The sequence below is a fragment of the Cupressus sempervirens genome, chromosome 8 (genome assembly GCF_028749045.1).
Source record: "Cupressus sempervirens isolate cs-2001-9-10 chromosome 8, ASM2874904v1, whole genome shotgun sequence".
Classification (NCBI taxonomy): domain Eukaryota; kingdom Viridiplantae; phylum Streptophyta; class Pinopsida; order Cupressales; family Cupressaceae; genus Cupressus; species Cupressus sempervirens.
Genome location: NC_143125.1, coordinates 35661125 through 35689117, shown reverse-complemented (window position 1 = coordinate 35689117; position 27993 = coordinate 35661125). Strand labels below are relative to the sequence as shown.

At 36.2% G+C, this 27993-nt stretch overlaps 1 protein-coding gene across 1 annotated transcript; it reads right to left on the bottom strand.

The window, feature by feature from the left end:
- Position 1: 1 nt before the first annotated feature.
- Positions 2–27993, bottom strand: LOC149541459 (GTP-binding nuclear protein Ran1A-like). The gene is made up of 8 exons (XM_089796718.1): positions 27880–27993; positions 26795–26861; positions 7422–7478; positions 6594–6711; positions 1019–1108; positions 732–911; positions 521–598; positions 2–437 (listed from the first exon to the last, which is right to left on the bottom strand). Exons 1-8 carry the CDS (start codon positions 27880–27882, stop codon positions 365–367), a joined length of 666 nt encoding a protein of 221 aa, XP_089652844.1. The 5' UTR covers positions 27883–27993; the 3' UTR covers positions 2–364.

Sequence of the window (27993 nt, the reverse complement as noted above, 5' to 3'; positions counted from 1 at the left end):
AAAGAACAATTGTGCAATATGCCCATTCATTCTTTGAACATAAGAACAAAAACTCTAACACTGAATAAGCACATATTTTCAAGAGCCACTCTTACACGTAAGCCCCTCAAATTCCTACATTTAACATGATTGGTATGCCATCTATTGATGACCACTAAGAAACCTAAATATAGACATCTCTAAAATTCAAGAGTCCCATAAATTTAATGCACATTGCAAATAAAGAAATTACTAAGTTTTAGTGAAACTATTACTACTACGTATATCTAGAACATAGATTACAGTGAGAAATTGTCCAAACAATCCTGCAAACAGACCATCCACACCACAAACTAGCCACAGGAAATGTGTGACAGAAGATCATCTAGCCCTCAAAGGCATCATCATCATCATCAGGAAGGGGCTGTGCTGCAGCTTGAGCCAGCTCTTGTTCATACCTGGAAAAGTTAAAAAGTAATTCAATTTCAGTAACATTAACAATACAATAATGTATGCAAAATGTCCTTACAAAATCACTTACTGGTGTTGTGTGGCCATATCAATTTGAACTTCTGGTGGAGCAAGGGCAGGTGACTCAACAAAATGAAGGTTAGGATCCCTGTACATAGTCAGGCATAAGAAAAGCCGGTTTGACTACAATATCCAGATCTTTACAATCAAGAAATTAAACATTGAATGAACCCTGTAAGTCATATCCAGTGCTCAAAAAATATGAACTCAAAAGTACTCACCCAGAAATCTTTCTTGCGAGATAGAGAAAAGGTTTCTCAAAATTGTAGTTACTTTTAGCAGATATTTCATAGTACTGAAGATTTTTCTTTCTATGAAAAGTAACTTGTTTGGCTTTCACTTGACGGTTCTTTACATCAACCTTGTTACCACAAAGAACAATTGGGATATTTTCACAGACCCTGGCAAGAATAACATCAGTAATACACAAATTAACTAAAGTAAAACAAATTGAAATCTAACCAACACAGGTTTCAAGTCAGAAACATTAAAATAAGCATTTACTCACCGACAGAGATCTCTATGCCATGTTGGAACATTCTTGTACGTCAACCTTGCAGTGACATCAAACATAATAATAGCACACTGGCCATGAATGCTGGAAACAAAAGTTAGTTAGTAACAAGATAATATTGTAAGGGTTTGAGTCAATGCAGACGAGGCACAATTTACAACCAAAGTTTTTCACACAGACGAAATTTTTTTTAAAAAATACATTATTTGTTCCAACCTTGCATCAATGCAATTATGTATCACATACATACTCTAAGCTGTTAGCACCTTAAAGACCTTGTTGACTTGAATAAATTTATGATTAAACCAATGCATCATCATCAAAGACCATGATTTCAATAATAACAATTTAATAGCTATAAATTATAAAGACTTCAAAATTAGGGACCAAAGAAGCATTCGCAAAATCTTTAAAGAGAAGCCACCTCGAAAGGATAATATGTTCTATCCTATTAAATATACAGCCATATGATTCACATGGTTGGGACTCTCTCTGACAACTAAACTGTTTTAGGAAAACTGCAAAGAATGCAGTTATACAAACAATGTTCTACAAAAATTCTATCACTTCACAATGATCCATGATTGCTAAAATCTAAAATCACATGAAAAGCTTAGCACAACAAGAGATTCTCAAAATACTTATTGAAATCATCCAAAATGTAAGAAGGCAAATGTCGCCCATTTCAGAAACCATATCTAGATGAAGATCAATGTTGACTTGACTAAATTTATGATTAACCCAATGCATCATAGCAAGCAAGACAAGAAGCATAACTCATCAAAGATCATCATTTTAAACGAAAAATTAAAAGTTGTAGAAGCTAAAAAATTAAAATAAAATGAACCACAGATGCATTTGGAATGTCTTCGAACAGAATCCACCCCAAAAGAAAAATGTGTTCAACCCTATTAAATATTCAGCCATATGTTTTACATGGGACTGAAATCTAAACCGTCTTAGAAAAGCTGCAAAGATTGCAGGCATATACTTACAATGTTCCACTGCTGCTCACATTAGATTAGTAAGACCTTGCAGAGATCAGCCGCACATGTATCACCAGCGACAGCAGTACACCTCTCTCTGGGTACAGGTTCGGACTTCTCCGCACACTTATAGTTATCCTCCAGTGTTGAGCTACTTTTAGATGACTACAAACAGCTAATTGTTCGGCAGTTTCATAGCCTCTCTTGTTTAGGGGTGTTTCTCTTTGTTTGTCTCTTGCTCTGTCGATTTCCTTTTTCTCGGACACCATTTGGTGGTCCTGCTGCCTTCTGGCCTCTATTTGTACTTTCAGTCCTGTAGGCTCGTTTGCGATCTCTTGTTGGACATTAATATTTTATCTCATCTTATCTACAAAAAGTTGTATCACCACAGATTTGCTGTACTCTACCAAAATACTCCATAGTTGCTGACATTTAAGATCACATAAATAGATTGGAAACAACACCGAGTTCCCAAAATACATATTAAAATTATCCAAAATGAAAGAGGGCAAATGTCCTCTATTTACAAACCATAGTTAATAGAGCACCATTCAAGGAACCCCAATCATCCAGGAAGCAACTGTTGATATTGAACTTTGTCCTTGATGACGATATGCCATTCATAAAGTATTTTGTTTTATTATGTTATTGAAACTTGGTATATGAAATGTCAAATTTGACAGGGCACTGGAAGTAGGTAATATACCTATGACAAGGCATATCCACGTAGTAGCTGAGAAAATGGTGGACTCCAAATTGTATGAAATGTAATTTTGGACTTGTTGAAAAGGAAAGACAAAAACAGATTTCCTTTCATCATTTTTGTTTTTTTGTTTGAACCCTAAAGTTGCCGCTATCTTGAAGCGTTTCATTGTTTGAACCCCAAAGCTGCCACAATCTTGAAGTGTTGTCATTCCATGACAGCAGGACCATGAACAGTCATTTTTGTGGGCTTCTGGTGCATTCTTGCTGTGAGAAAATGAGGTTTGTTTGCCATCAATAGAGATTTGATATGATCTGTTTATCAGGTACTTTTGTTTCTTCTCCTTCACTGTAATTTTCACAAATTACAGAGAAATGTTTGGAAACGTTCTACAGCTGCTTGCATTTAGAGAGACTATAGCAATGTATGTTTTTTAATTTTATTCCATGGCCAGATTCAGAAAGATTGCTTGATTCTTTGTTTTCGGTTAAGAAACAAAACTGAACGTAGGTTTTGTAAAATGTGGAAGTGGATTCCAGTTTTTTAACCCTCATCAGGTTTCGTACTTTACAGTTAGCTCCAGATCTGTTTTTGTTTTTGTGTGAAAGAACAAAACAGATGGTGTTTCTTTTGGTTTCAACAATCTTGGATTAATGATTTATATTTCAAAACCCATAATGTTCAGTGCTTTTTTTCACTTACACAAAACTGTCTCAGATTCTTTTTTTCGAACTACATTATCTGAGATATGATTTTGAAATGTAAAATTGGGTTTAAACAAAAACTCTGGTTTTGATTTGTTCACCCCAACCGAGGGTAATTATGAAGACGGATGCAACTCATTGTCAGTTGGGTATAGATGCAAAACAGTAGAAAAGAAAAACAATATAAACAGTTGTGAAAACAAGTTCTGTAATGTTAAATTTTCTCCTCCTATATAGGAATGTAGGCATGGATGCAAATTGTGCAGTGTGTGTGTGCGTGTCTATGTTTTTACGGAAGAGGCTGTAACTGTATTGGATTCATTGAAAATCTGAAAATTACTATTGATATCATGACTGACAAGTTGTAAATGCACTTTTGAGAGCACTGGTGATTTGAATATTATATCAGTTGTAATACTGAAGAGGGATTGGTGCTCCTTGCAATAGGAGCTGCTAAACAGATTGTAAGAGTCGGTGCTCATTGAATCAACAAAGATACAGGTTACTGGAGTGTTTTTTTAACCCTACAACAAAACCAGTTTGGTTTTGAGGGTTTCCCACCCCGCACAAATATGGTGATCTCATTTTTTGTCTCATTTTAGTAGTTCATACATGCTCTGATACTTGGCTTATCTTTACATATTTTCTGATTACTTTTGTGCAAGTTCTTTTCACACCAATTGTCAATGTAAGTGACCCTGTCATAATAAGCAGTTAAGTTCGAATGATGTTTCAGTAATGCAGTATTGGCTTCAAAGTATTGTCTTACATTACCATATCAATTTGTGATTTAAATAAAGTCAAGGTTAGTAACATTTGCGTCACACTCCGATTCACGATCAGAGTGTATTTACTTTCAACAGCAACTTGTGACATATGGAAGCAATGGCTTCTGGCCAAGTCAAAACTGTCCTTGATAAAAAGATATATATGTTTGTCACTCAGCAACTGAAATTCAGTACATGTCAATGGATGGTATATATGGAATACCTATCTTTACAATTTCATGATATCTCCTTTCTTTTGAAGTTCATTATCTTTTATCATTCATGTTGGGCATCAGGAAGAATCGGGGCACGTGAAAAAATCAAAAAATCCCAACCTCTATGCAATCCAATCCTGTGAGGACAGCTGGATACATTTCAAATTTTGGCAGCCAAAAAAGCCATGATCAGACGCCTCTTCTAGCATTGAAGGCTCCTATGTTGAGTGCACTATAAGGAAAAATCATCCACACAATCAGTGCTGTGGAGAATGGATCAGGCTGACAGGTCTCTATAGACACTGCATGTAGCATAGGTGCTAATTTATCTTGGAAGCGCTTGTAAAATCATTTATATCACCTCTGCAGTGTTCTGGATTCAAAATATTGTCATTGGACAAGCAGCTAAGCATTGATGTCAATCATAGTACTCATCGCAGTGGAAGACATTTCCTCAAGCAAATAGAACAGCATTACAAATCAGCCTTCATGAATGAAATTACATCTGTCATGGTCAGGTATCGAACATACACAATATAGCTGTCTATAGAATGGAGAAAATGGGATGTAAGAAACCTAATGGGCCAAGACATATTAAGTCAAATTTTCAAAAAAAATAGAAATTGAGGAAATTGGCAAAGGCATGGAAAATAGAAAAACAGATACCAGGGAGTGCATAGAAGATTTATCAGATTGATTATTACTGATGAACCATTAGTAGTGACAACATGAACAACATCATGAAGCACAAATGAAAGGGGTCAAGACATAAAATTAAAGTGCCAACAAAAGTAAATTAGTGACTCGAAAGAAATGAACAGGCCAAGTCTATGTCTGTTTGAAGGCACCAATTTTGAGGAAGATTCTTTGAAGGAATCACATATGAGATTGAATAATTATATTAATATACTAACCCTATCTTTAAAAGATACAAGAAGTATGTGTAGAATGTTGTACAGAGTTTGCTGAGCGTTTTCTTCAAAATAATAGAAAACACAAAACAGTAGCCCAATTAGCTTCAGCTAAGAACCAGCAATAAAATTCAATAGATTTCCATTCAATGTTGAGGTTCTGAGATAATAAATAGGTTCTCTGCCATTATATAGCACAGTTTTAGGTTGGAGCCAATAAAATACATGACAAAAGTCTTGGATTGTTCAAAAACTCTCGGGGAAAAAGAGTTCGCCAACCAGTATATCTCGGACTCTAGCTTCCACGATCATAAAAAATGTTGGCCATTATGCTTGTCAAGGAATTGATTTAGTTTCTTATTATCCTCAGGTTACGACTCACTTTCCACAAACTTACATTTCTTGCCCATCACTACATGATTCAATACTATGGGCAGTATTATAGATAGAGGTTTGCCAATACAATTCCAGGTAAGCCAAAATCAGTCTCTGAATGAAGGTGTATTGTTTGCTTGATATGACAACCGCCACCGCTGACCAAAAAGGTGGAGGTCTAAATATTTGTATCAGATTGTACATCTGTTAGGTGAATTTTGTCTCTTCTTGTCAGGGATGCTCTCCACTGTGCCTTTGAATGAAGATATAACAGTTTATATTTCTATTAGAATACAATTTTTGCCACTCTATGTGCCTTCGCAAAAAGCAGACTCATTGGTCATCTTAAAGCCTACTTAAACCTAGTATATTTCTACTAGAGTTCAACGTATAACTATTTTATGGCTAACAAAAGGCAATCTCATATTACCTTAAAATAGGAGTTTATAATCGACAAACTTATCCATTTGCTTTTCAAAACTACCGAAGGCAGCTCTAGCCAAATGCTGCAATATGTAACATAGCTTTTTGGTAAATTTTAGAATGCAGCAGAAGAAATTGAATCTCAAATTTTTGCATGTTAGAACACAAAAGTACACCCAAGTTTAGTTATCTACACATTTCAAATGAAAGCTAGAATGCAACATTAGGCTGAGGCAGATTTATTTTATCAAATCATATACACAAACACTGTAGAGTATGCTAATGCTTTGGAAAAAGTTCAAAAAACTAAAAAAATTACCAAAAAAGTGCCTATCACGCTAATTTCTCAGGCAGAAAAAAAATTAAGAGGTAGATTTTGAACCTACTACTCTACAAATCAAAAATGGAAAAATAAAAAATCAACTCAATTTACAGTATGAAAGAAAGACCTAAAAGGATAGAAATTGAGGGAGAATTAAACTCACTAATAGCCATCTCTGAGGCCGCCAAATTTCTCTTGTCCTGCAGTGTCCCAGCAATAAAACCTTATCTTCCCACAGTTGGTAAAGAAATCGAGGGGATGAACTTCAACACCAATCGTTGCTGAAATTTTTTGAAAACAACTCTTTTAGTATAGTATAACAAAAGCAAAATTGCCAAATAATATACTGGCAATCCAGAAATTTGTTACTTTGTAGTCTTGTGCTCCAATGATAATGGAAGGCCTCAAAAGAGGACCACCCTTGTTAAAAAGGGTTGTATTTTAATAATAATGGTACACAGTTCAGATCTCCCTCAGTTGAGGAAGGTGGTGCATAATTCTAGTGGAAACAGGGCAATGTTTTAGGATGCACTCTAACGTGAGAACGTTAAAAACAAGATAATGTAATCCAAAACCATGCTCAGTTGCATTCAATGCAGCACAAACCTCATCAAAAGCTTGACAAGAATAAACTATATATGGAAACCAAAATAATCAATAAATACAATGATAAAGGCCTTTCAGACCAGCCTGATCTGTAGGACCTGTGGATGCTTTAGTATTGTTGATCATGTAATCCTTTGTATTCTCTTTTATATGTACTTACTATTCCAATGCTTTATAACTCCAAAAAATACAGTTCCTAGAAGCTTTGCAATACACTATATAATCAAATCAGGGAAAGAGAAGATAGCAAGAGAAACTAAGTATTCTCTTTTATATGTACTTACTATTCCAATGCTTTGTAACTCAAAAAAATACAGTTCTTAGAAGCTTTGCAATACACTATATAATCAAATCAGGGAAAGAGAAGATAGCAAGAGAAACTAACGCTCGTATTTTTTCTCAAACTCTCCAGTAAGATGTCGTTTCACAAAAGTTGTCTTTCCTGCAGAGATAAAAAAATACATTAATAAGAAAATGAATGACCACATAAAAAATCCATTCTGGGGGCTTAAATCTAGCATTAGCTTCCAGATATAATAGCAGTGCAAAAGAAATAGGGCTCATATAACATATTTTCATAATTACCTTATTGCCCTAAAACCTGGACTTAATCGCAATATGTAAAATCATATTTGAAAAGTGATAAAACATTTTCACACTACAAAATGCAAGGTAAAAATTGGTCTTCTTGCATAAGCCACTAATTTCACAAATTGCAGAATAAAATAGAAACAAATTATGACATAATTCAAACATATGAACCAAATGTATACTTATATTGCTATATTGTTCAATTAAACCAGTACTCTTAAGTAACTTATAATGTGCAACCAAATTTTCCAGCAGTAATCATAGAGCTATGTCAAATGGTTGGTATCACTTCTAAGCTAAGTTGCTGAAACCGGTGTATTGCATGGGTATCATAAGCTGATAAGGTGGAGGGGTGTGGTGGGTTTAGGTACATCTTTACAAAAAATAAAATGAAATATACACACGCAGCTTAAAAACAGAATTAAGTTGGGAATGTCATATACCAATTACATATGCTCATACAAAAGTTAAAACTATTACAAAATTCAAAATTTAAAACTTAATATACTGACTCAAATCAATTTACAATATTGAAATAATCAGACTTGAATGTCACAATAGATGATCGTTTTTTAACATTCAAATAATAGAATTAGTAATACTTTCACTTCAGCTTTTCATATGGGTCATCATTGAGACCAAATTAATCATCAATATTAACGTTAGATAATGGAGCCCAACAGCCACTTGTACTAAAAGTACATTGGCTACTCGAAACTGGAGATAGTGAAACAAAGGAAAGCTCCAATTTAGTTTTCTCTGGTTTTACATCCCACAACTTTGCTGCCCCTTCCTTGTACTCATCTTTGTGAGTAAGAAGATGTAAGTAGGAATGTGCATAAACTAGCTCCTGTGTTTTGCTTGATGGCAGCCAGTTCCACTTCATTTAATGGATGGAGTATATAATCCAATTATGTTCAACTGAATAAGAGCTAGCAACCTATTGAAGGAAAGGAAAAGGGGCTATCATTGGAGTTGTCACAAAAAGCAAAAAATTCTTTGACTATTGGAGCTTATAAATTCAGCAAGTTCATTGCATTTTCCATATCACAATCAAGAGAGTTTGATTAGTGCTTTCCATCACGATATAGTAGCACCCTTGTTGGCATAGTACGGATCTCTTCCCTATAATATTTAGGAGTCAATGCAAAGGCAAAAAGATGGACTAGGGTGGTTATTTTGTACTGCTGAACACAATTTGACTGCACCTTTTCAAAAAGGGTTCTTCAAAACAAGGTCGCATGGGGACAAGGGTACTTGGGTACTTAGGGTACCAGTACGGTTATTTTCAAAATAGCAGTTGGGGGTACTTGGGTAAGTCAAACATTTTTTTAATATAATATAATATTTATAGAAAATGTGAAAATGAGTCATGACAATAGTTTTTCAAAACAAGAACAGTGATAAAGTTTGCCGATGTAATGTTTTGTTTTCAGTTTCAGATTTGTAGTATGTTTGTAATAATGATATATGATAAATGTTTAGATACATAACAGAGAACGTAGACTTTAACCTTGAACAAGAAGATCATAAGTCGTATAACAATGACATATTGCAAATGATAAACTTCTGACTTGAACAGCGATAAAGTATATTGTTGATCAACATTGTATCAAAGTTTTAAACTAATTACATCTAGAATTAAGTTTGATAACAAGAAGCTGATACACAAACAAAAAGCTGAAACAATAATCAGAAATCTTAATCAAGGTGCTTAGCTATGATGCTCTCCACTGAGTACCCGACACTTAGGTACGTGGGTACACGCCCCATGGGTGTGGGTACGTGTACCCATGCAACCTAGCTTCAAAATCTTTCTTTTCTGCTTTTATAATGGATTTAATCTTCTCAATCATTCAGCCAATGCTATCATAAAGCCCTCCCTGTTAAATTTGGGAATGCTGCATATGTACTAAGCAATGCCTGATCAGTATGTGTTTTGCAAATGGCAGCAACCTCTTATTTAAATTGAGAACAAGAGACATGTCTCATGAATGGGAGATGTCTATTCATTAGTTAGATAATTACTATAATAAATATTTTAATCATTGTTTTATATATATATATATATATATATATATATATATATATATATATATATATATATATATATATATATAATTGAGAACAAGAGACATGTCTCATGAATGGGAGATGTCTATTCATTACTTAGATAATTAATATAATAGAGAAAGACATGTCTCATGAACTTTATATATATATATATATATATATAGGTTTATCCGATAGAAGCTGCCAAACATTAACACTCCCTCTTAGCTAGGGAGGATAAACACGTGTATTACCTCAAAGTAATATAAAGTCGGCAAGACTGCAGATATCTTTGATCAGAAGATATCTATCTTTTTGATATCATGAGTATTGGCCTTCAAAATATATGATATTCACCAAATACTCTGAGTAATGGTCTCCAGAGTATCAACACTGGATACTCAATAAGGTAATGGTCTGCAAAATATCAACATATGATATTCACCATTTTTTATATCATATTTGACTATTGGTCTACAAAATATCAATGTATAATATTCACCAAATACTCTTTGAGTAATGGCCTCCAGAATGAGATGCAAGATATTCACCAAGTACTATGAGTAATGGCCTCCAGAACATCAAGATGTATGATATTCACCACATACTCTATGTAATGGCCTCTAGCACATCTATTTACATAACATTCACCATATACTCAAAAAATGTTTATAAGGTATGTGCATACTCATTGTCATAATGCATACCATATAAACATCCACAATGCGAAGTATAAAATATCATGATCTGCATAGACATCATAAGATATCCATCATAATAGAAAATTAAGTTATTGTAAGATCATGATCATCATCTTTCAATAACTTCTACAAATATAAGTGACATCATTTGAAAGTCATCACTTCCTCATGATGTACACAAGTGGTAAGCCCATTAAAATCACATAGTCACAAGATATATTCATGAAGCACAATCCTCTTGACTACTACAATTTGTTGATCACTGGAGAATCCATCTCAACATGTTTTACTCCCTCTAAATCAATATGATTGAGATCACTAAAGGTTGACTGAATCACATCCTCTATCTGCTCCCTCTCTTTCAAAGTTGCCTCTAAGGAAACGTCAAGCTCCCTCTTTTTGCAATAACATTCTTGGAGGAAAAGATCAAGGCTTTCTTGGAGGAAAAGATCAAGGCACATAACTCTTATGCTATGTAATGAAATACAAATAAGTAGATAAATGTAATACTCAATAAATATTTATCTCATAAGTATCAAATCATAAATTGTCTCCATATGTGTCAAATAAGAAAAATGTCTAATACTCATCTAGACATATGCAAGTTATCTAAGATTTCTGACAACACATTCTACTACTGATATTGTTTATACCATTTGATTCATAATATCAAATTACTAAATAGACTCTTTGAATTAATACAAATTTTCCTTTTAAATAACACTCTTATAAATTTAACACATATGCAATTATATACATATACTCTACCTATAAACATATTATATGAATGTAAAAATAATAATATTCATAACTTATCTCAGGCCCCATTATTCATTACCATAGTCTTCACCTTTTAAATATGGTTTTACCAAAGCCAAGCTCTGAATATGTTAGACATAATTTCCAGAGGAAGCATTTCCTTGTATATAATTGTTTGTATTTGTGATGGGCCGCTGGTTTGGTATAAGTCTTGATATTATATCCATATGGTTCTCGCTTGGAGGTTCTCACGTGGGAATTCAAAGTACGGTGAGGAAGGTATATTCTTACACCTTCACATATCCCATATTACTTTCCCAATGTGACTTTTAATTGATGGATGGAAGATTTGAATCTCCAAGGAAATCGCTTTTTCTCATATATTTTGTGCAAGACCTCTTATTGGAATACGTTCAATGACTCTTTGTAGTGGAAAGTAGAAAATTGACCACGTGCCTGCTGAAACTGGAAACATGTAATGGTGTCATTTAGTTTTGGTCTATCAAAGCATTCAGAAAAATATCCTTTTCGGAACTAGATTAACTAAAGTGTCTATAACATCTACTGAATTCCTTTTGGCTTTAGTTGTGTCAAATGTAGAGTTTCAATCATCTTTGTCTTTCAAAACTATTATAGGATTGGTAGGCTATTTGTTTGCATTGTTCAACAATTTCAGTAGTACTCAAATTGCCTAACATCGATCCTAGTCAAAAGCTACTTATATATGGGGTGCAGAGTATTGTATATAAAAAGTTTGAAATTTGTTTGACTACATGCCCATATGAAGTCCATCAGTGCTATTTCTGAATCCTTCTATCTCTTAGGCTTTGTTCGACATTACTGGAGTTCATGTCATTTTTGTTCAAGTGTAAGTTCCCGCTCTGCAGTGGTTATGCGATCTTCTAACATTGTTGATACTTGAGGCTTCTCTTGATTCGTATCAAGCAATTACCACAATATCTGAAATCTGTGATGATGCAGTGCCCATCTCTACAGGATTTAATTTTCATAAACAAATAAGATGCCTCATGTCCCCTTTTTCTATCACTGCCAGCATTAATTAATTGCTATTGCTTCCTCTCTTCTCTAATATTTACTAAAATCTCTTATCTGGGGTGTTCATAACCTGGCTCTGATACCATGTTAAATTTGGGAATGCTGCAAATCTACTAAGCACTGCCTGATCGGTATGTGTTTTCTACATGGCAACAACCTCTTATTTAAATTGAGAACAAGAGACATGTCTCATGAATGGGACATATCTATTCATTAGTTAGATAATTAATATAATAAAAAATTAATCATTGTGTTATATATATATATATATATATATATATATAGGTTAATCTGATAGAAGCTACCAAACATCAACACTCCCAAGCATGGCCTATCCATGTCAATAAAATGAGTCATACGACATGCATGGTAAAACTAAGAAGATAATTAACACCCACCAAATGTCATCTAGAATCATTTCCGTTGCCCTCTCAATGTTTGATTGCCTTCATATGGGACCATCACAAGCTATTGACCGTACCAAAAAGCATCTCTGACACCTTCAGAAGTCATTTCAAAGCAATTGTGTTGGATGCAATTCAAAACTCATCAACCTATTTGCAAATAAAAATCAAAAAGAAAATAGTGTATGCTTAATTCAATTTAATTAATTACTAAGTAACGTAAAATTAAAAATGTCCATTGTTTACGTTACCTTAAGTAGCTCTTGTCAAGAGTACAATCTAAAAATAACCTGTAACATGTGATGGTTTCTGATGAACATTTGGATTTCTCAAATCATTGGACAACCCCCCACGTTAAGCCACTGCACTCAGCTCCATCAAGTTGTTCCATAACCCTCATAAGCATATGAATCCTTGCTCGTAGACTCTTAGACTAGCAATCCATTTTGAGTTTATATATATTGGATCCCTTCCCGACTTCAAAGTACATGGGAAATGTGTCATCAATGGTCACTAACTTCAAAAAGTACCTCAGCACATTTCTCTTCATCGTATTAACAATTTAATTGTCAAAGTTAAGATGAGCAGGCTTGTTATATTATGTAGGTATTTCTACATTTCTAGCATATGCAACAAAGCAATATTCATTGCATTGTCAAGACCCAAGAACAAATGCTTGGCCTCATTGTTTTGCAATCCTATTGCAGCCCGATCAAACAAAACATCATCATTTTCTTGTCAAACCCTATCACATGCAAATTTTGGAAATACAAAACTTTTAATCATTGTATACCACAAAAACCTCCACACACCAACAAACAAATATGCAGTCTCGATGCCTTCAAAACCCTAGCATAAGATTCAACACTTGCAAATTTCTGAAGGAAGAGCCTAGCCGATTAGAAATTCCTGAAAAACAGCTGGTATAAGAAAACTTGGACAACTCCAAAGACTACCGATCGAAAAAACTTCAGGAATCCCATCATCATTTGATCTGCCCTAGCTATGTAATACTTACAAAAAGTTGGGCACGATTTTTGTTTTACAAAAGGAAAATCCTAAACACGAGATAAACCCAATCGCAACTTACAAAATTGTGAATACAAAGGCTCAATTTCATCTGAAAATATACATAGTATAGGGCTAATGAAAAAATGAATCCATAATTTCTGAGTAGAAACTTTCTGAGATTTCAGCAAAATGAAAATAGGCCATGAATTTTACTAGGCAACTAGTAAATTCACATAACCCCGTACTACTCTATTACTGCATTCCAAAATTAATGCAACCCAGTATCTAATATTCAATTACAGAGGACACATATACAAGAGGTCTTCTCCTATTTAAGATTGGAGAAGAAGCCACCCAAATGGATAAATATTAGATGATTTAATCAAGCTAAAAAGCAAAAGCAGACAAAAATGGAAAGAATAAACTTGCCACTAAGGTGGCGTTATTTCAACTTTAATCCTTATCTTTTAATATTTTAATTAATCTAATAGGAGCTTCATTTATTTTCCTTATTCTGTCTTGCCGATATGATCAAACAGCACTGAAGGACAAACCATTTGCATGGAGGCATTCTGCAATGATTTGGTCAGCAATATCTCTACCATCATTATTAAATGCCCTCTCCAATTTTCCCTTTCATCACTAGCCTCATCTTCATTCCTACCCAAAAATAGACAGCTTTCTACTACAATATCAAGGACGACCCTGTGTGCATGAGATAAACAAGTAGTAGACCTCCATCATCCCCTTCCTTTCCTGAATAGACACCCTATTATATTTGCGACCCCTGCATCTTCTTTCTCTTGCTCCCTAATATATTCTGCTATTTAGAAAGTGGTCTAGGTGCACTGTTTTTTGTATACCACTTATCACACCATTAGATACCCAAACATGTGTCCAACCACCTAGAACCTACTTAATATAATATGTTGCATCCTCATTTATCCTCATTTAATTCTCATGTCTATATATATACATGCTTGCAATAATAGACCACTGATATATTCTTCATGCACTACTCAAACCATAACCCATCATACATTGGTGCTTGTGAACCTCTATGACCAATCAGGTTGAAGACATCCAAGCTTCTAATTCTAACCTCTTGGATTTTAATTTTTCATTGCCTAAGCCCCCTCCTTTGAACTCTCTCTCCACTTCTACCACACCTCCAACAAATGGCTTTATAGGAAGCCTCATTCCAGTTTTACACTCTGCTCATGTACCTCAAGTTCACTTGGATGGGATTATTCATGATTGAGTGCTATTTGCTTGACCATGACATCATATGCAGATTTACAGAAAAGAAGGTGAAAGTCAAGGATGTGGAGTTAAACATTGGCCTGTGAATATTCAATGGAGATTTTCTTGTGATTAAAACCCCGGTCCCCAAAGTTCCATATCTTCCATTATAGTTTTCTAAGTTTTGGGAATCAAATAGTTTAAGGGCTTAGTTATCGGATTCGCGTGTCGAAGTCTGGATCCAAATTCGGGTCCGACCGGATCTACACGTGGATCCGGGCAAGATCCTCAATCCTACCTATGGATCGCGGATCCTGACAAATCCCCAGGCAAGATCGAGGATCCTGCCCAAATCCTCACAGATCCACGTGCGAATCCGTGGCCAAGGATGCAGCAAAAACAAAAAAAAAAAGTGGGTCCAACTCAGTTTTTTAATATTTTTTTTGTCTAAACCCTAAAAACGACCCTTTAATTCATTATGCAAGTTCATTTGCTCTCACATTTGCTCTCTATTTCGCTCTCTCATGGTTGCTAGTTTGAAGTAAAGTGCTTGGATTCAAAGGAGATCAGTTGTGGAGCTCCAAATACCCCTCAAATGCGGATTTTCTTGAAAATTCATTTGATGATTAAATCAAAAACTTTAGTCTTGACTCTTGACTATTTTATGAGTAAATCATGTTACAAACTTTTAAGTTTAATGATTCTATATTTTGAATGTTACAAACTTTCACTTTCAGTAATTCAATGTGAATGTGTTGATTTTCTTTATAATCATGAAAATAGATCAATTATTAAGTATACTGGATTCATAGATGCATACTAGAATCATAGATTCATACTATGAAATGATTTAGTTTTAGAATTATGTATATTTCTCTTTTTTTTAGTATATGTAATGCGCATATATATATATATTTATATATATTATATTATTTGTTTCACGAATTGGCAACTAAGTTTAAGGGCCATTGGACAAGGCATGGATAAGTACCACTACACTTAAAGAAGCTATGAAATATGAGAGTTCCACTTGTGCATGTTTATGTTTTCGAATGAATCTATCTAAAAGGCTTATTGAAGCCAACCACTACCACTCCACCAAACCCACATGATCCAATTATTGTGCTAAGACTTGTGGCCTCTATTGCTGGATATTAATCAGAGGTCTCATGGCCCCAAAGTCATGCTGAATTGCAAGCAGAAACAAGAGAATGGGCTGCCAGCTCGCATGTAGCCCCAGCAAACAACACCGCTCACCCCCCAATCGACCCCCTCATGCTCTGAAACACAAACAGCAGGAAGCTTAGGCATGGACGCCCTAGCTCGCATAGTTGCAGAGTAATGCCAGTTTCATCCCTCACACCTCGTCTGTCGAGAAACACAAAAATACCTCAGTATAGTAAAAGGCATTTTACTGAAATCTTTTAATGGTGTATCATTATTATACATGCTATGTGATATTCTGAATTAATTTCTAGTTTCAGACTGTAATTATCTACATATATATGATTTTTATATTTTAGTGAATTTAATGTGTTATATGAAGCTATCCTTAATGATTGAACCAGGACCAGAACCACAACCAGAACCAGGATTGGTAACAACTTAATTATAGCGAACTTCCTTGAAGCTTGGATTTTCCCCTAGTGTTGCCAAAAGCAATTCACCACAACCACTTTTGACTTGGTTATTTTTCATTGAAAAATGTGTCTTGTGTTAATCGTTCTTTGAAATTTAACATAGTTTAGTCTGGTTATTTAGTTCACTAATGTTCTTGAGTTTTTTATCCTTCGCTCAAATTATAGTTTATTAAATATTTTGCTTACTAAATAATAGACAACTGTTTAGTACCTCTATTCCCAACAATTTTGTGTTACAAATACTTGAAGACTTCTGACATAGTTCTTATGCCTAGAATATGTGGTGAACTTGACACATGTTTGTCATGGTTAAGGGCCACCTAATTCCAATACGGTCCCTGGAAACTTGGATTTGTCCATTGAAACTTCTTTGTCAGCATTGTTTCAAGAGGCTACCCGGTTCTATCTTGCTCTCTTCTTTAATGATTATCCGACGGCTGACAATGAGGAGAACAATATTTTGTCTTGTATTCCTTCTCTGGTTACCCAAGCAATGAATGATTATCTCATGAGACAAATCTCTTTGCCTGAGTTAAAGGAGTTGGTTTTCTGGCATATGTAAGGGCAAAGCTCCTGGTCTTGAAGGCATTAGTGAAAAAATTCAAGAATTTTAGGATATTATCAATCAGGATTTGCTAGAGGTGGTTAAAGAATTGTCTTCTAATAAACATAAGCTCTAAGCCTTTTGAATTCTACTTTCCGAAATTCCTATTCCAAAAAAAGATGAAGCTAAGTTAGAGTTTTTTAGGCCTATTGCTTTGTGTGATGTGGTCAGAGGCTTAAAAGGTGGCTCCACACCATTATCTCAAAATGAGCAAGGAGGTTTTATTGCAAGAAGACAAATTTTGGATGGGTTGGTTATTTCTATTGAAGCCATCCACTCTATGGCTGCTACAAGGGAGAGATCTATGTTCATCAAGATGGATATGGCTAAGGCTTAAAATAGAGTTTCCTACAGAATATTTTTTTAGCCTTCGGCTTTAGTCCAGAGTGGGTGAGTTGGACTATGAGTTGTGTTACTTCAACATCCTTCTTTGTTCTTCTTGATGGTGAGCCTTCTGAGTTATTTGGCACCTTTACGAGTCTTCACTAGGGAGACACTCTCTCTCCCTATCTGTTTATTATTATTACAGAGGGCTTTGGTTTATTTATTAGATCTCAGGTGTCTCATAATTTGATTAACGGGTGAAGATGGGATATGGTCTACCTCTTTTTCTCATCTTCAATTCGTTGATGACACTACTCTTACTGAAATTGCTTAGATTCAAAAAGCTGAGGCCTTTCGGAAAACTTTGGACATTTATTTGGCTGCATTAGGCCAGAAATTTAATGAGCATAAATTCTCTATATATTTTTTAATACTCCAGAGCCTATTCAAAGAAGGATCGCTAACATACCAAGACTTCAGATTTGGTCACTCCCTTTGATTTATATGGGCAATCCTATTGTTGTTGGTAAGTAGCCAAGGCTCTTTTCGCAGATATTGCTGGATAAGATTCCACAGAAGGTTAATGATTAGACACGTAGATGGCCTTCAACAGATGCTCAGGCAACCCTTCTACAATATGTTATTCAGGCTCTCCCTATTTATAGAAGCATTGTTCAAAGAGCTCTTGCGAATTTTATAAAGGAGTTTGATGCTCTCTCATGACAGTCTCTCTAGAGTGGTGATTTGCAAAACCCCAAAAGGAGTTTAATTAGTTGGGATACAATTTTTAGACCCAAGTAGGAGGAAGGTCTTGGTGTCCGCTCTACTATGTCAAGTTTCCCAGCTCTTGCTGCTAAGCTTTATTGGCGGTGGTGTTCTGGTCAAAATCAACTTTGGGCCCTTATTATCACTCATAAGTATTTCATGGGAGCTGACTCTTGCATTGTTTTGCGCTTCCTCTAGAAGGACTTGGTTCTATCATGTGGCATACTCTTAAGATTGGGCCTTTTTTGGATATGTAACAAAGGCAATGAGGTTTTGTTTTGGTTTGATTCATGGGATGGCTATCCTCCTCTTTTGTCCATGTACCACATCTGCAGGCTCTTTGTGATTCTTTTTTTTCTGTTGGTTGAGATAAGGTAGCTCATTATAAGATTGCTCATATTTGGGCCTTGTTGTTGGTTACAGACAGAAGAATTCTTTTGATTGGCCACCAAGGGGGCTTAAAGCAAGATTGGCATGAACTTACAAATGTTGGTGTAAATAAGTATTTACTTATTACACTTACTTAAATTTACTTAGGTTAATGCATTATATTAATATTTATTTATTAGTCACCTAGGAGTATGTGCACTCTTGTGAGTTGTCATGATGACATCACAAGGGTCCGCACCTCTTTTAAGCACATGTTGTCTACAACACAAGAATCTTCTACACACATATGACACTTTGTCATTCTTATCCATTCATCTAGAATGTTGGATAAGGTGCTTAGTTGTCTTATCTCCTGGTTGTTTCTAGAGACATTCTAGGTGCTTCCTGAGAGGCCTTTATATACAGGCACTCCTAGTGTACTCTCAAGTTGGCTAAGCTGGCATATTGAATGAATATCGTCATTCTGATCATACTCTATCTATTTTGGTCTACTGTGTGCTTGTGTTGAGTTCTTTAGTTCTTGGGTGAATTTTGGCCTAAGCCAAATTCTTACATGGTATCAAAGCGCTGAGGGAGATTCTCTACACCTAGTCGTTTGAGACCGTTCATGCTTCAGCACCTCGACATGAATTCGGAGGATCCGCAGAAATTGGGAGTGTCTAGAGCCAGATCTGACCTCACCATTGCATCCGGAGCGTCGATTCGGTGAAGATCGACTATAAATTTGCCTGTGCTAGGTGAAAGTTAACCGTGAGGCAAAAAAAATTTGCAAATTGGAACCTGGAGGCCCCGATTTGCAATTTGGGTATGATCGTTTCATTGATCTGATTATTATTTTTTAGATCTAAATTATTTGTTATCTCTGCATTTTTTTTCAAATTTCATATTTAGGAAAAAATTTCAGAATTATTGTCCAACGGAGGAAAATTTTTTGCCGAACCGAGCAGTGACACCCCGGCTCGGCTCTGTATTTTTGGCAGATCTTATATTCATTGAAGGTGTATTTAATTATTCCACGTGCTTCTACAATTAAAACCGGGTGTCGGCACTATCAATTACAACCTCACATAAATCGGGTACCGTACTGCAAACTCCGGCAAGAAGTCCCAAATTTTCGGCTTCAATTAACATCGGCCTATCACACATATCCCGGCAGTGAAATCCGATCGGGACAACCTATACACCCGCGCGAAGTTCCAACCAACGACCTGGGCTTTGTTTACACTCTTGAGCACAATTCATTTTATATACGCTGGTAGCCTATATCCCAACACATGTGGGATATATCGCACAAAGTCCGGCAGCCCTAAAACTAAACTCCGTCACCGCCTATTTAGAATCCGGCGACCACCCCGAATTCCGGCCGAGTGTGGAGCACAACAGCCTTATTCTGTTCACCGGTAGAAGAGCTCTTTATTTTGCTACTTGCGACCGCAACTATTTCAATAGCGCTTGTTGCACTCGCCCACTGCATGTGGGATTATCTATCAAAGCTCTGGCAACCGTCTAAAAGAAATCCGACGGTTCAAAAACAAAAAACCGGCACTTGTAGCGATAGTACATGTAGGACACGCGAACAAAGAACTGCCCACCCACCCACACCACGCGGCGAAATATAATTCGCTTGCACTGCAATTTGTGGTGTCAACGCGGCCTTCGCTTAATCGTCCACATGACAAATATCAGTGACCAGACAGTCCAATCCGCTCCTGACACGTGGCGCATTGCCACAACAGCAGTACCCGCCAAATCCTAGTCAGCCACATCGATAGCCGACACGTCAGGTCCAGTCAGCATCAGAGTACCCTGACACGTCATCAATTTTCGTACAGTATGGAATGTCCACGCCAACTACCACATCACATGGGGAGCACGTTTTTGTTGACGTCATTCTATCCACGAGCTTAACATTGACGCCCGTCTAGATGTCATTTCAGGCCAATTTTGAACTACTATAACAGTCGTACAACCGTCAAATTTAACCCTGTCATTCACTGATGCAACCCCTCTCTAGATTGATTTTGGTTTTTGCAGTCCAACTTTGGGAGGCCATAACTCGAACATCTGGACTCCAAATCAGGTGCAATTTTTCTTTGAAATTAAGTAGAATTTCCTAAATTTTTCAGTGGTGCAGCTATTTTTTTGGTTTTGCTGCATGAATTGTTCAGAAATTGCGTTTTTTGGTGACTGTACCTGCATAATCCTGCATTTTGCAACTTCAAACGCTTTGTACAAGCACATCTGGAGTCGAAAACAGGTTTCATTTTTTTTGAAAGTGCATTATTTTTCGTCTACTTTCTAGATCTGCTATCAGATTGTAGGGTTGTGTGGACAAAAGTGTCACTTTCAACAATAGGATCTTTCTTTGCTTTGTAATGCTTCAGAAGTGTAGCACATTGTAAAGTTCCAGATTTGTAATCTATTTAGAGGTTGTAACAAATAAAATCAAAAGTCCACGAAGGCCAAAATTGGCAAGTGGCCCATTGTAATCGTACTACTGATAAAGTGCCCAAAGCATCTATTTTGGGGGGGTTTCTTGATATAGTGAAAAGGAGGGGTGTTCTTGGTGTTGTGTTCTCTTTTCTGTACTTTTCTTTCATTTTCTGCATTATGGGCAACTTTAAGTTTCCTAAATTAACTCCTCATAACTATGCTACGTGGTCAATCAAAATGTGGTATCACTTAATGCATAATGGAGTTTCACAATATGTAGATGGTACTCTTCCTAAATCAGCAGGTGATAATGTATCAACAAGTGATATTTCAGCTTGGGTAGCAATGGATAGGAAAGCCCTAGGTGATATATGTTTGGGGGTAGATGATAAGATCATGTATCAAATCAAGAAGTGTTCTACATCCAAAGAAGCTTGGGATACCCTCGAAAACCTCTATGGGCAAGTGTTTGAAGAGGATGTGTTAAAAATTGAAGATGAGCTTGTCTCCTTAGATCCTAAGTCATATGACTCCATACAGGATTTCACATCAAGGTGAATGAATTAAGGACAAAGCTCACTGATTGTGGGAGTTTTATCAAAGATGACAAACTAATCTATCTCATACATAACAAGTTGCCATCGGAATATTCCACATTTGTATCTTCTTTTAACACCTCTAAGACTACCTTAGGGTCTACCTACAAGAAACTCACTTTTGATGAATATGTTAAGTTGTTGGATGATGAAGAAAAGAAGTTGAAATCAATGGGGATTCTCAAATCACCTCAGTCTAAAGCATTGGTGGCCAATAATGAGGGTTCTCAAAATTCAGCTGGACAGTCTTCAAATAAAGGAAAGGGTAAGAAAAAATGGAAGAATAAATCTGAGGATGCAAAAAAAGACAACACCACAATCCAATCAACAAGGCAAGTCCTCAAATTCCAAGAAGAAGGGGGACAACAATAAGGAGAAGAAGAAGTGCGCTTATTGCAAGAAATCGGATCATGAAGAGCATGAGTGTTATCTTAAAAAGATTGATGAGTTGACCAACATCATGAAGAGACATAATGTTCCATTGCCTAATGCTTACAAGGAGAAAGGGTCTTCTTTAGATTCAAAAGGCAAAGGGCAAGCATTCATGGCAAATGCAAACTCTTCAAAGGAATGAATATTTGACTCAGGTGCCTCATATCATATGGGTTCTTCAAAGGAGGATTTTTCTTCAATGAAGCAATCCAAGGTACCACACATCTTCATGGGAGATGATAGAAAAATGGAAGTTGAAGGAAAAGGAAACATGGAGATGGAAAATGGAGAGTTTCAAGAGGTTCTCTATGTTCCAAACCTAAGTTCAAATCTCCTATCAATCTACCAAATCACTCACCTCGGAGATGGATAGAGTTGAGTTCCTTCCAGACTCAATAAAAGTGCACAGTCTTAAAGATAATTCCTTGGTTGCAGTGGGGAAAGTGAATCATAACAAAAGGTTGTACTCTTTCTCCCATTTTGTGCCCAAGTCTCCTTCAAAGGCCTTGTTAACACAATCAAATTCAAACATGCAATTATGGCATGAGCGGTATGGTCATCTTGACTATCGCTATCTTCAGCAACTTTGCACATACCAAATGGTGAAAGGTCTACCTCAAATCAACTTTTCTAAAGGTGAATGTTCAATAGATTCAGTGGATATGCATCCAGAAGGGAAGTTACAGAGAGGGAAGTCTTCTAGAGCAACAAGTGTTCTACAGATGGTTCACATGGTATTAGCAAGTCCTTTTGCATTTAGCCAGGGTCGCTACATACTTACCTTTGTTGATGTCTTTTCAAAGTTCACTTGGGTCTATTTTCTGCATAGTAAGAATGAAGTGTTGGACAAGTTTCTAGCCTTCAAGACTCATGTAGAACGGAAATCCAGAAAGGCCATCGAAGTACTCTGAATGGACAATGGAAGCATGTATGTGAACAGAAGACTTATGGACTTTTGCAGACATGAGGGAATTGATCTTCAGACTCCAGCACCATTCAGTCCGCATAACACAGATGTTGCAGCATTGAGGATCCGAACTCTTAAGTCTATGGCAAGTTGCATGATACATGCCAAGTCTCTAGATCCATCATTAGAAGTCGAAGCAATCTCTAGTGCCACTCACATTCTTAATCATTCTCCTCATCCAACCTTAGATGGCAAAACTCCTTTTGAGGCATGGTGCGGCAGAAAACCTATTGTGACACACTTTAGAGTCTTCGGTTGTCCTGCATGGGCAAAGATATCTTCCAGGGGATGCAAGGCAAAGTCATCTCAACCTTGTACTTTCATTGGTTATGAAGACGGTGTGAAGGCATACAGACTTCTAGATCCTAAGACACATCAAATTTTTGTGGAGAAGGATGTATACTTTGAGGAAAGTTCACCAAGCTTGTCCCCTACTCCTCCCTGCACATCATACAGTGTGGAAACTGATAGTGACACCAGCGATAGTGCTTCAATAGCTTCAGACACGTGGGGTTCTATCAACAGTTGCAGTGAGAGGTCACTCCATCAGTTCAGTCCACATGCATACATAGCCACAGTGATAGGTCCAGAACAGCAAGGTACATATAGTCTTCCAGATACAGGTTCAGTGACAGATTTGGGAGTTGCCTCTTCTTCTTGATGCAGAAGTACCTTCTTCAATTGTCACGAGGGCTCCATCTGACTCTCTTGTTCATTCTCTACATGATCGATCCTCACAGGTTGAAGTGATTGTGGATACTTATGATCAACAGTTGCAGCAGGGTTCTTCATCAATTGCAGAGACAAACAGTTCTTTGGGACAGGTTCTTCAACCAGTAGAGCAAGGTTCAAAGACATCACTTATTCATGGGATTCTTTTCACACACAGCGGAAGCATCTCATTTGTACCCTTCGCATTGTTTCTTCCTAAGGGGAGGAACACCTTTCTACAGTCTTATATCAGCTTCTTCATCGAGGCAATCACTATTCGACATTCTTCTTTTGGAGGGGGAGCCTATCCTATCTCTCTTCCTCTTCTCATCATTCTCTTATGTATATATTGGATGTATGCCGTAATGGGGGGTTCTTGATTACTCCATCCATCCATGCATCCCTATTTATCTCTCTTTTTGGGGGAGGGTTTTTCCCACGAGGTTTTCCCTCTTTCTCCGCTTTATGAGAGATTGCATATCATTATGTACATGGGTACCTAACATGGCCTAGTAGCCGGGGACCCATCTTGCATTTCATCCTAGATTTCGTAAGCTTAATGGCATTCCCCTAAGTTGCACTTAAGGGGGGGGGTTGGTGTAAATAAGTATTTACTTATTACACTTACTTAAGTTTACTTAGGTTCATGCATTATATTAATATTTATTTATTAGTCACCTAGGAGTATGTGCACTCTTGTGAGTTGTCATGATGACATCACAGGGATCCACACCTCTTTCAAACACATGTTGTCTACAACACAGGAATCTTCTACACACATATGACAATTTGTCATTTTTATCCATTCATCTAGAATGTTGGATAAGGTGCTTAGTTGTCTTATCTCCTGGTTGTTTCTAGAGACATTCTAGGTGCTTCCTGAGAGGCCTTTATATACAGGCACTCCTAGTTGGCTAAGCTGGCATATTGAATGAATATCGTCATTCTGATCATACTCTGTCTATTTTGGTCTACTGTGTGCTTATGTTGAGTTCTTTAGTTCTTGGATCAATTCTGGCCTAAGCCAAATTCTTACAACAAAGATTTTGGCTTCTAGGGAGTATAGCTCCTTAATGGGACCTAATGTTTTGGCTTGAAGAGGTGCCTTGTCCAAAAAGTACTCTAGCTCTGTAGGCTACCATGGGCTTAATAGACAATTATTTGGAGATATTGAGGTGCCTTGACGGAAGCAAGTTTGGATTATTTTTTCCTAGTCCAAACATAGTTTCTTTATGTGGTTGGTGGTTCACAATCAGTGTCTACCATGGGATAACCTTTGTAAACACGAATTTCAAGGTCCTTCACTATGTGTCTTATGCAGTAAGGATGAGGAGTTTGTTCCCCATCTTTCCTTTCAATGCTCTTTTCTTAGCTAGATATGGCACCTCTGGTGGAATGCTTGGGCAAATCCTACTAGCATGTTTCTTCTTTGTCTGAATTTTGGGATCATATTGGTGTGCCACTTCTAAAGCCTCTTTTCTTCAGGTTACTTGGGCTATTGGTCCATCCTTTATTCTTTGGCATGCATGGTTGGAGAGGAATAGGAGGATCTTTCAAAATCTTTTATGAAATATTACCCATTCTCTTCATGATATTGTTCTGACTAAGTATGAGCTGAATGGAGGTAGGGATCCTAGAGATGTTATATGCAACCACATCAATTTTCCTCTTTAGGGAGGGATCTCGGTGCGTATAGGTTAGTGGCATTGTTGTAAGCCCAGACAACCTTTGCAACAAGAGGCATTGGACTCCTTTGCTTGGATTTCTCAAAGTCAACATTGATGGTTGTTCTCGAGAGAATCCAAGCACTACTGGCATTGGGGGAGTTGTTTGTAGTAGTTCTAGTGAAGTCCAGTTTCTTTTCTCTGTGTATGAGGGCTTTCATACTAAAAAATTAATAATTATATGGAGGCTCTGGCCATCTTGTTTGCTATGGAGCAATGTAGTGTGCATGGTTGTCACGGGATTATTTGTAAGACTAATACTCAAGAGGTTGTGAACTTGCTAACAAAGCAAGAGCTTGGGAATGTTACTTGGCAATTGGCGTTAGTTATTAATCAAATTCTCCATTATGTAAGTCTCTTGACAAAGTTAGTTTTCACACATCCTCCGAGAATCGAATGGTGTTGTCAATTGCCTAGCCAAATGGGCTTCAGCTCACATGCAAGACTCAAATATTGTTGATAAGGGACAATTGTCCCCTTTTTCATCTCATAATTTTGGTGAACTTGTTGATCAGGATAGGGTTAGCTACAGCTTTTTGTGAAGTCTTCTTTTGTATCTCTTTGTGTTTCAATAAAAAATTTACCCCTTTTAGTATGATATTAATACAAAATTAACAAAATCACCATAAAAATAAAACTCATAAATTAAGTAAAAGTAATCAAATAATATTAAATTTTAAACATATAAGATATTATATTAATAAATTAAACATATTAAATTTGAATATAATTGTAATAATATCAAAAACTAAAATTTAATTTAAAAGTCAAGATATAAGCCTACCATGGAAAATTTTTAAAAAGTTGACCTTCCACAGTAAGGGCATGAGCTAAACTAAAATAGTCTCCGTATTATAATATGGATGACTACTGCACCATATGATACAGAGGTAAACTATAGTTGATGAAGAGTTAATAGTCTTATATAAAACAGTGAAACATGGTCAGTGACTCCAATCTGTTTGAAAATGGCTCAGGAAGGACACATAATTTGCATTTGCAGGACATTATCTGAACTTGAGATTCTTTCATTTTCCTATTATATACAGGTTTGTTCAGGTCCATCCAAAAAAAAAACTAATAGTCATCTGAAATGTGTCATGACGAAATCTGCTGGCAAATCGGCCCCAAATCCAGACCAGGTATGAACCAGACCCAGATCTGGGGATAGCAAGGGAAGAACTGGTAACATGGTCTAAATAACCCACAATGCAGTCTAAACTTAACCACAACCGGCCCAGACTCCCCACCAAAAAGAATATAATATAATATTTACACAAAAAGTGTATTAAAAAGGAAAAATTTTAAATGATCTTCATTCATATTTTCGATAAAGAAATCATATAGACTTCTTACCTGTGCCTCCATCACCAACAATGACAAGCTTGAAACTTGGGCAATCAGCATTCTGACCAGGAAGAGCCTGAAAAGGTAAAACATTAACCAAAAGGATTGGTCATTTACAAATTGAAAAGCAGCAAAGTACAATCCCTAAGTGTAGCAGTAAGACTTTAAAATCTGTTAGTAATAACAAACTTATAAAAACAAGCTCAATAAACAAGTAACAATAAACTTCTTACAGATAATATTAATGGAATCATAAATTAAATATTAATTAAATAATTTAATTTAGTTTGTTATTAATAATAAGCTTATTAATGTAAATAAAGTTCTTAAATTAAACCAAGGCTATCTCTCATTTATAACTTTAAACAGACTTGATGTTGTCACTTTAAGTTTAAACCAAATAATGTTTTTAGTCTCGGTGCTGCCAATAACATGGTCAGATCCACCCTCATTTTAATAACTTATAGCCATTCATAGCTTGTAAAATCTGTCAAATCAGTCAATAAATCTGTATCATTCAGAAAGATGCCCAATTTTACTAATGTATTGAAACATAGACATGGCGTGCATTAGGAATCTCACACACCTGCAGACTATGGGAATGACGAAAACGGAAACAAAAACAAATATAGAAACCAAAAAATAAAACAAACAAGGAAAATATAATATCAATTACAGTCTACCTTTATTTGGACTAGATTGATGTAAAAAGAATAGGGGTTTTATGGTTTAGGGAGGTTTCCAATGTTTTAACTTTCAAGGGTTTTATTAAGTTGGCTTGGATAGATACAATCAACAAGATCGTCAGATACAAACATATCTTCGCCATCTTACTGACAATAAAGCAGCAATGGATAGAACAGAACTACCATTGGTTAAAATACTGCATCCAACAGTTTTAGTCCAGTCTATCCAAAAAGATGAGGGTGAGGCTATGTTGTAAAACTCAAACTGGCTTGGAAACGCCACATTCAAACCCCCAAAAACATATTGGAATTGTGAAGTCACAAATTAAAGTCAAGCAGCAATTGAGAAATACTTCTGATATACATATAAATATATAGATAAAGAGAGGGTGGAGAGAACAAAATTACCATGGCTACGTAGTTGCTCTTCTGTGTAGGAACTATGGAGTGCAGAAGAGTTTCAGCGCGACGAACCCAGACAGACGAGGGCGAGGGATACCAGTGAAAGATGACTGGTAGAGT

Coding starts and splice junctions, on each gene's coding strand:
- LOC149541459 (XM_089796718.1), bottom strand. Junction 6,712..7,421: donor GTTTGAGAAAAAATACGAGC/GTTAGTTTCTCT, acceptor AAAAAATTTCAG/CAACGATTGGTGTTGAAGTT. Junction 912..1,018: donor TGGCATAGAGATCTCTGTCG/GTGAGTAAATGC, acceptor TATTCTTGCCAG/GGTCTGTGAAAATATCCCAA.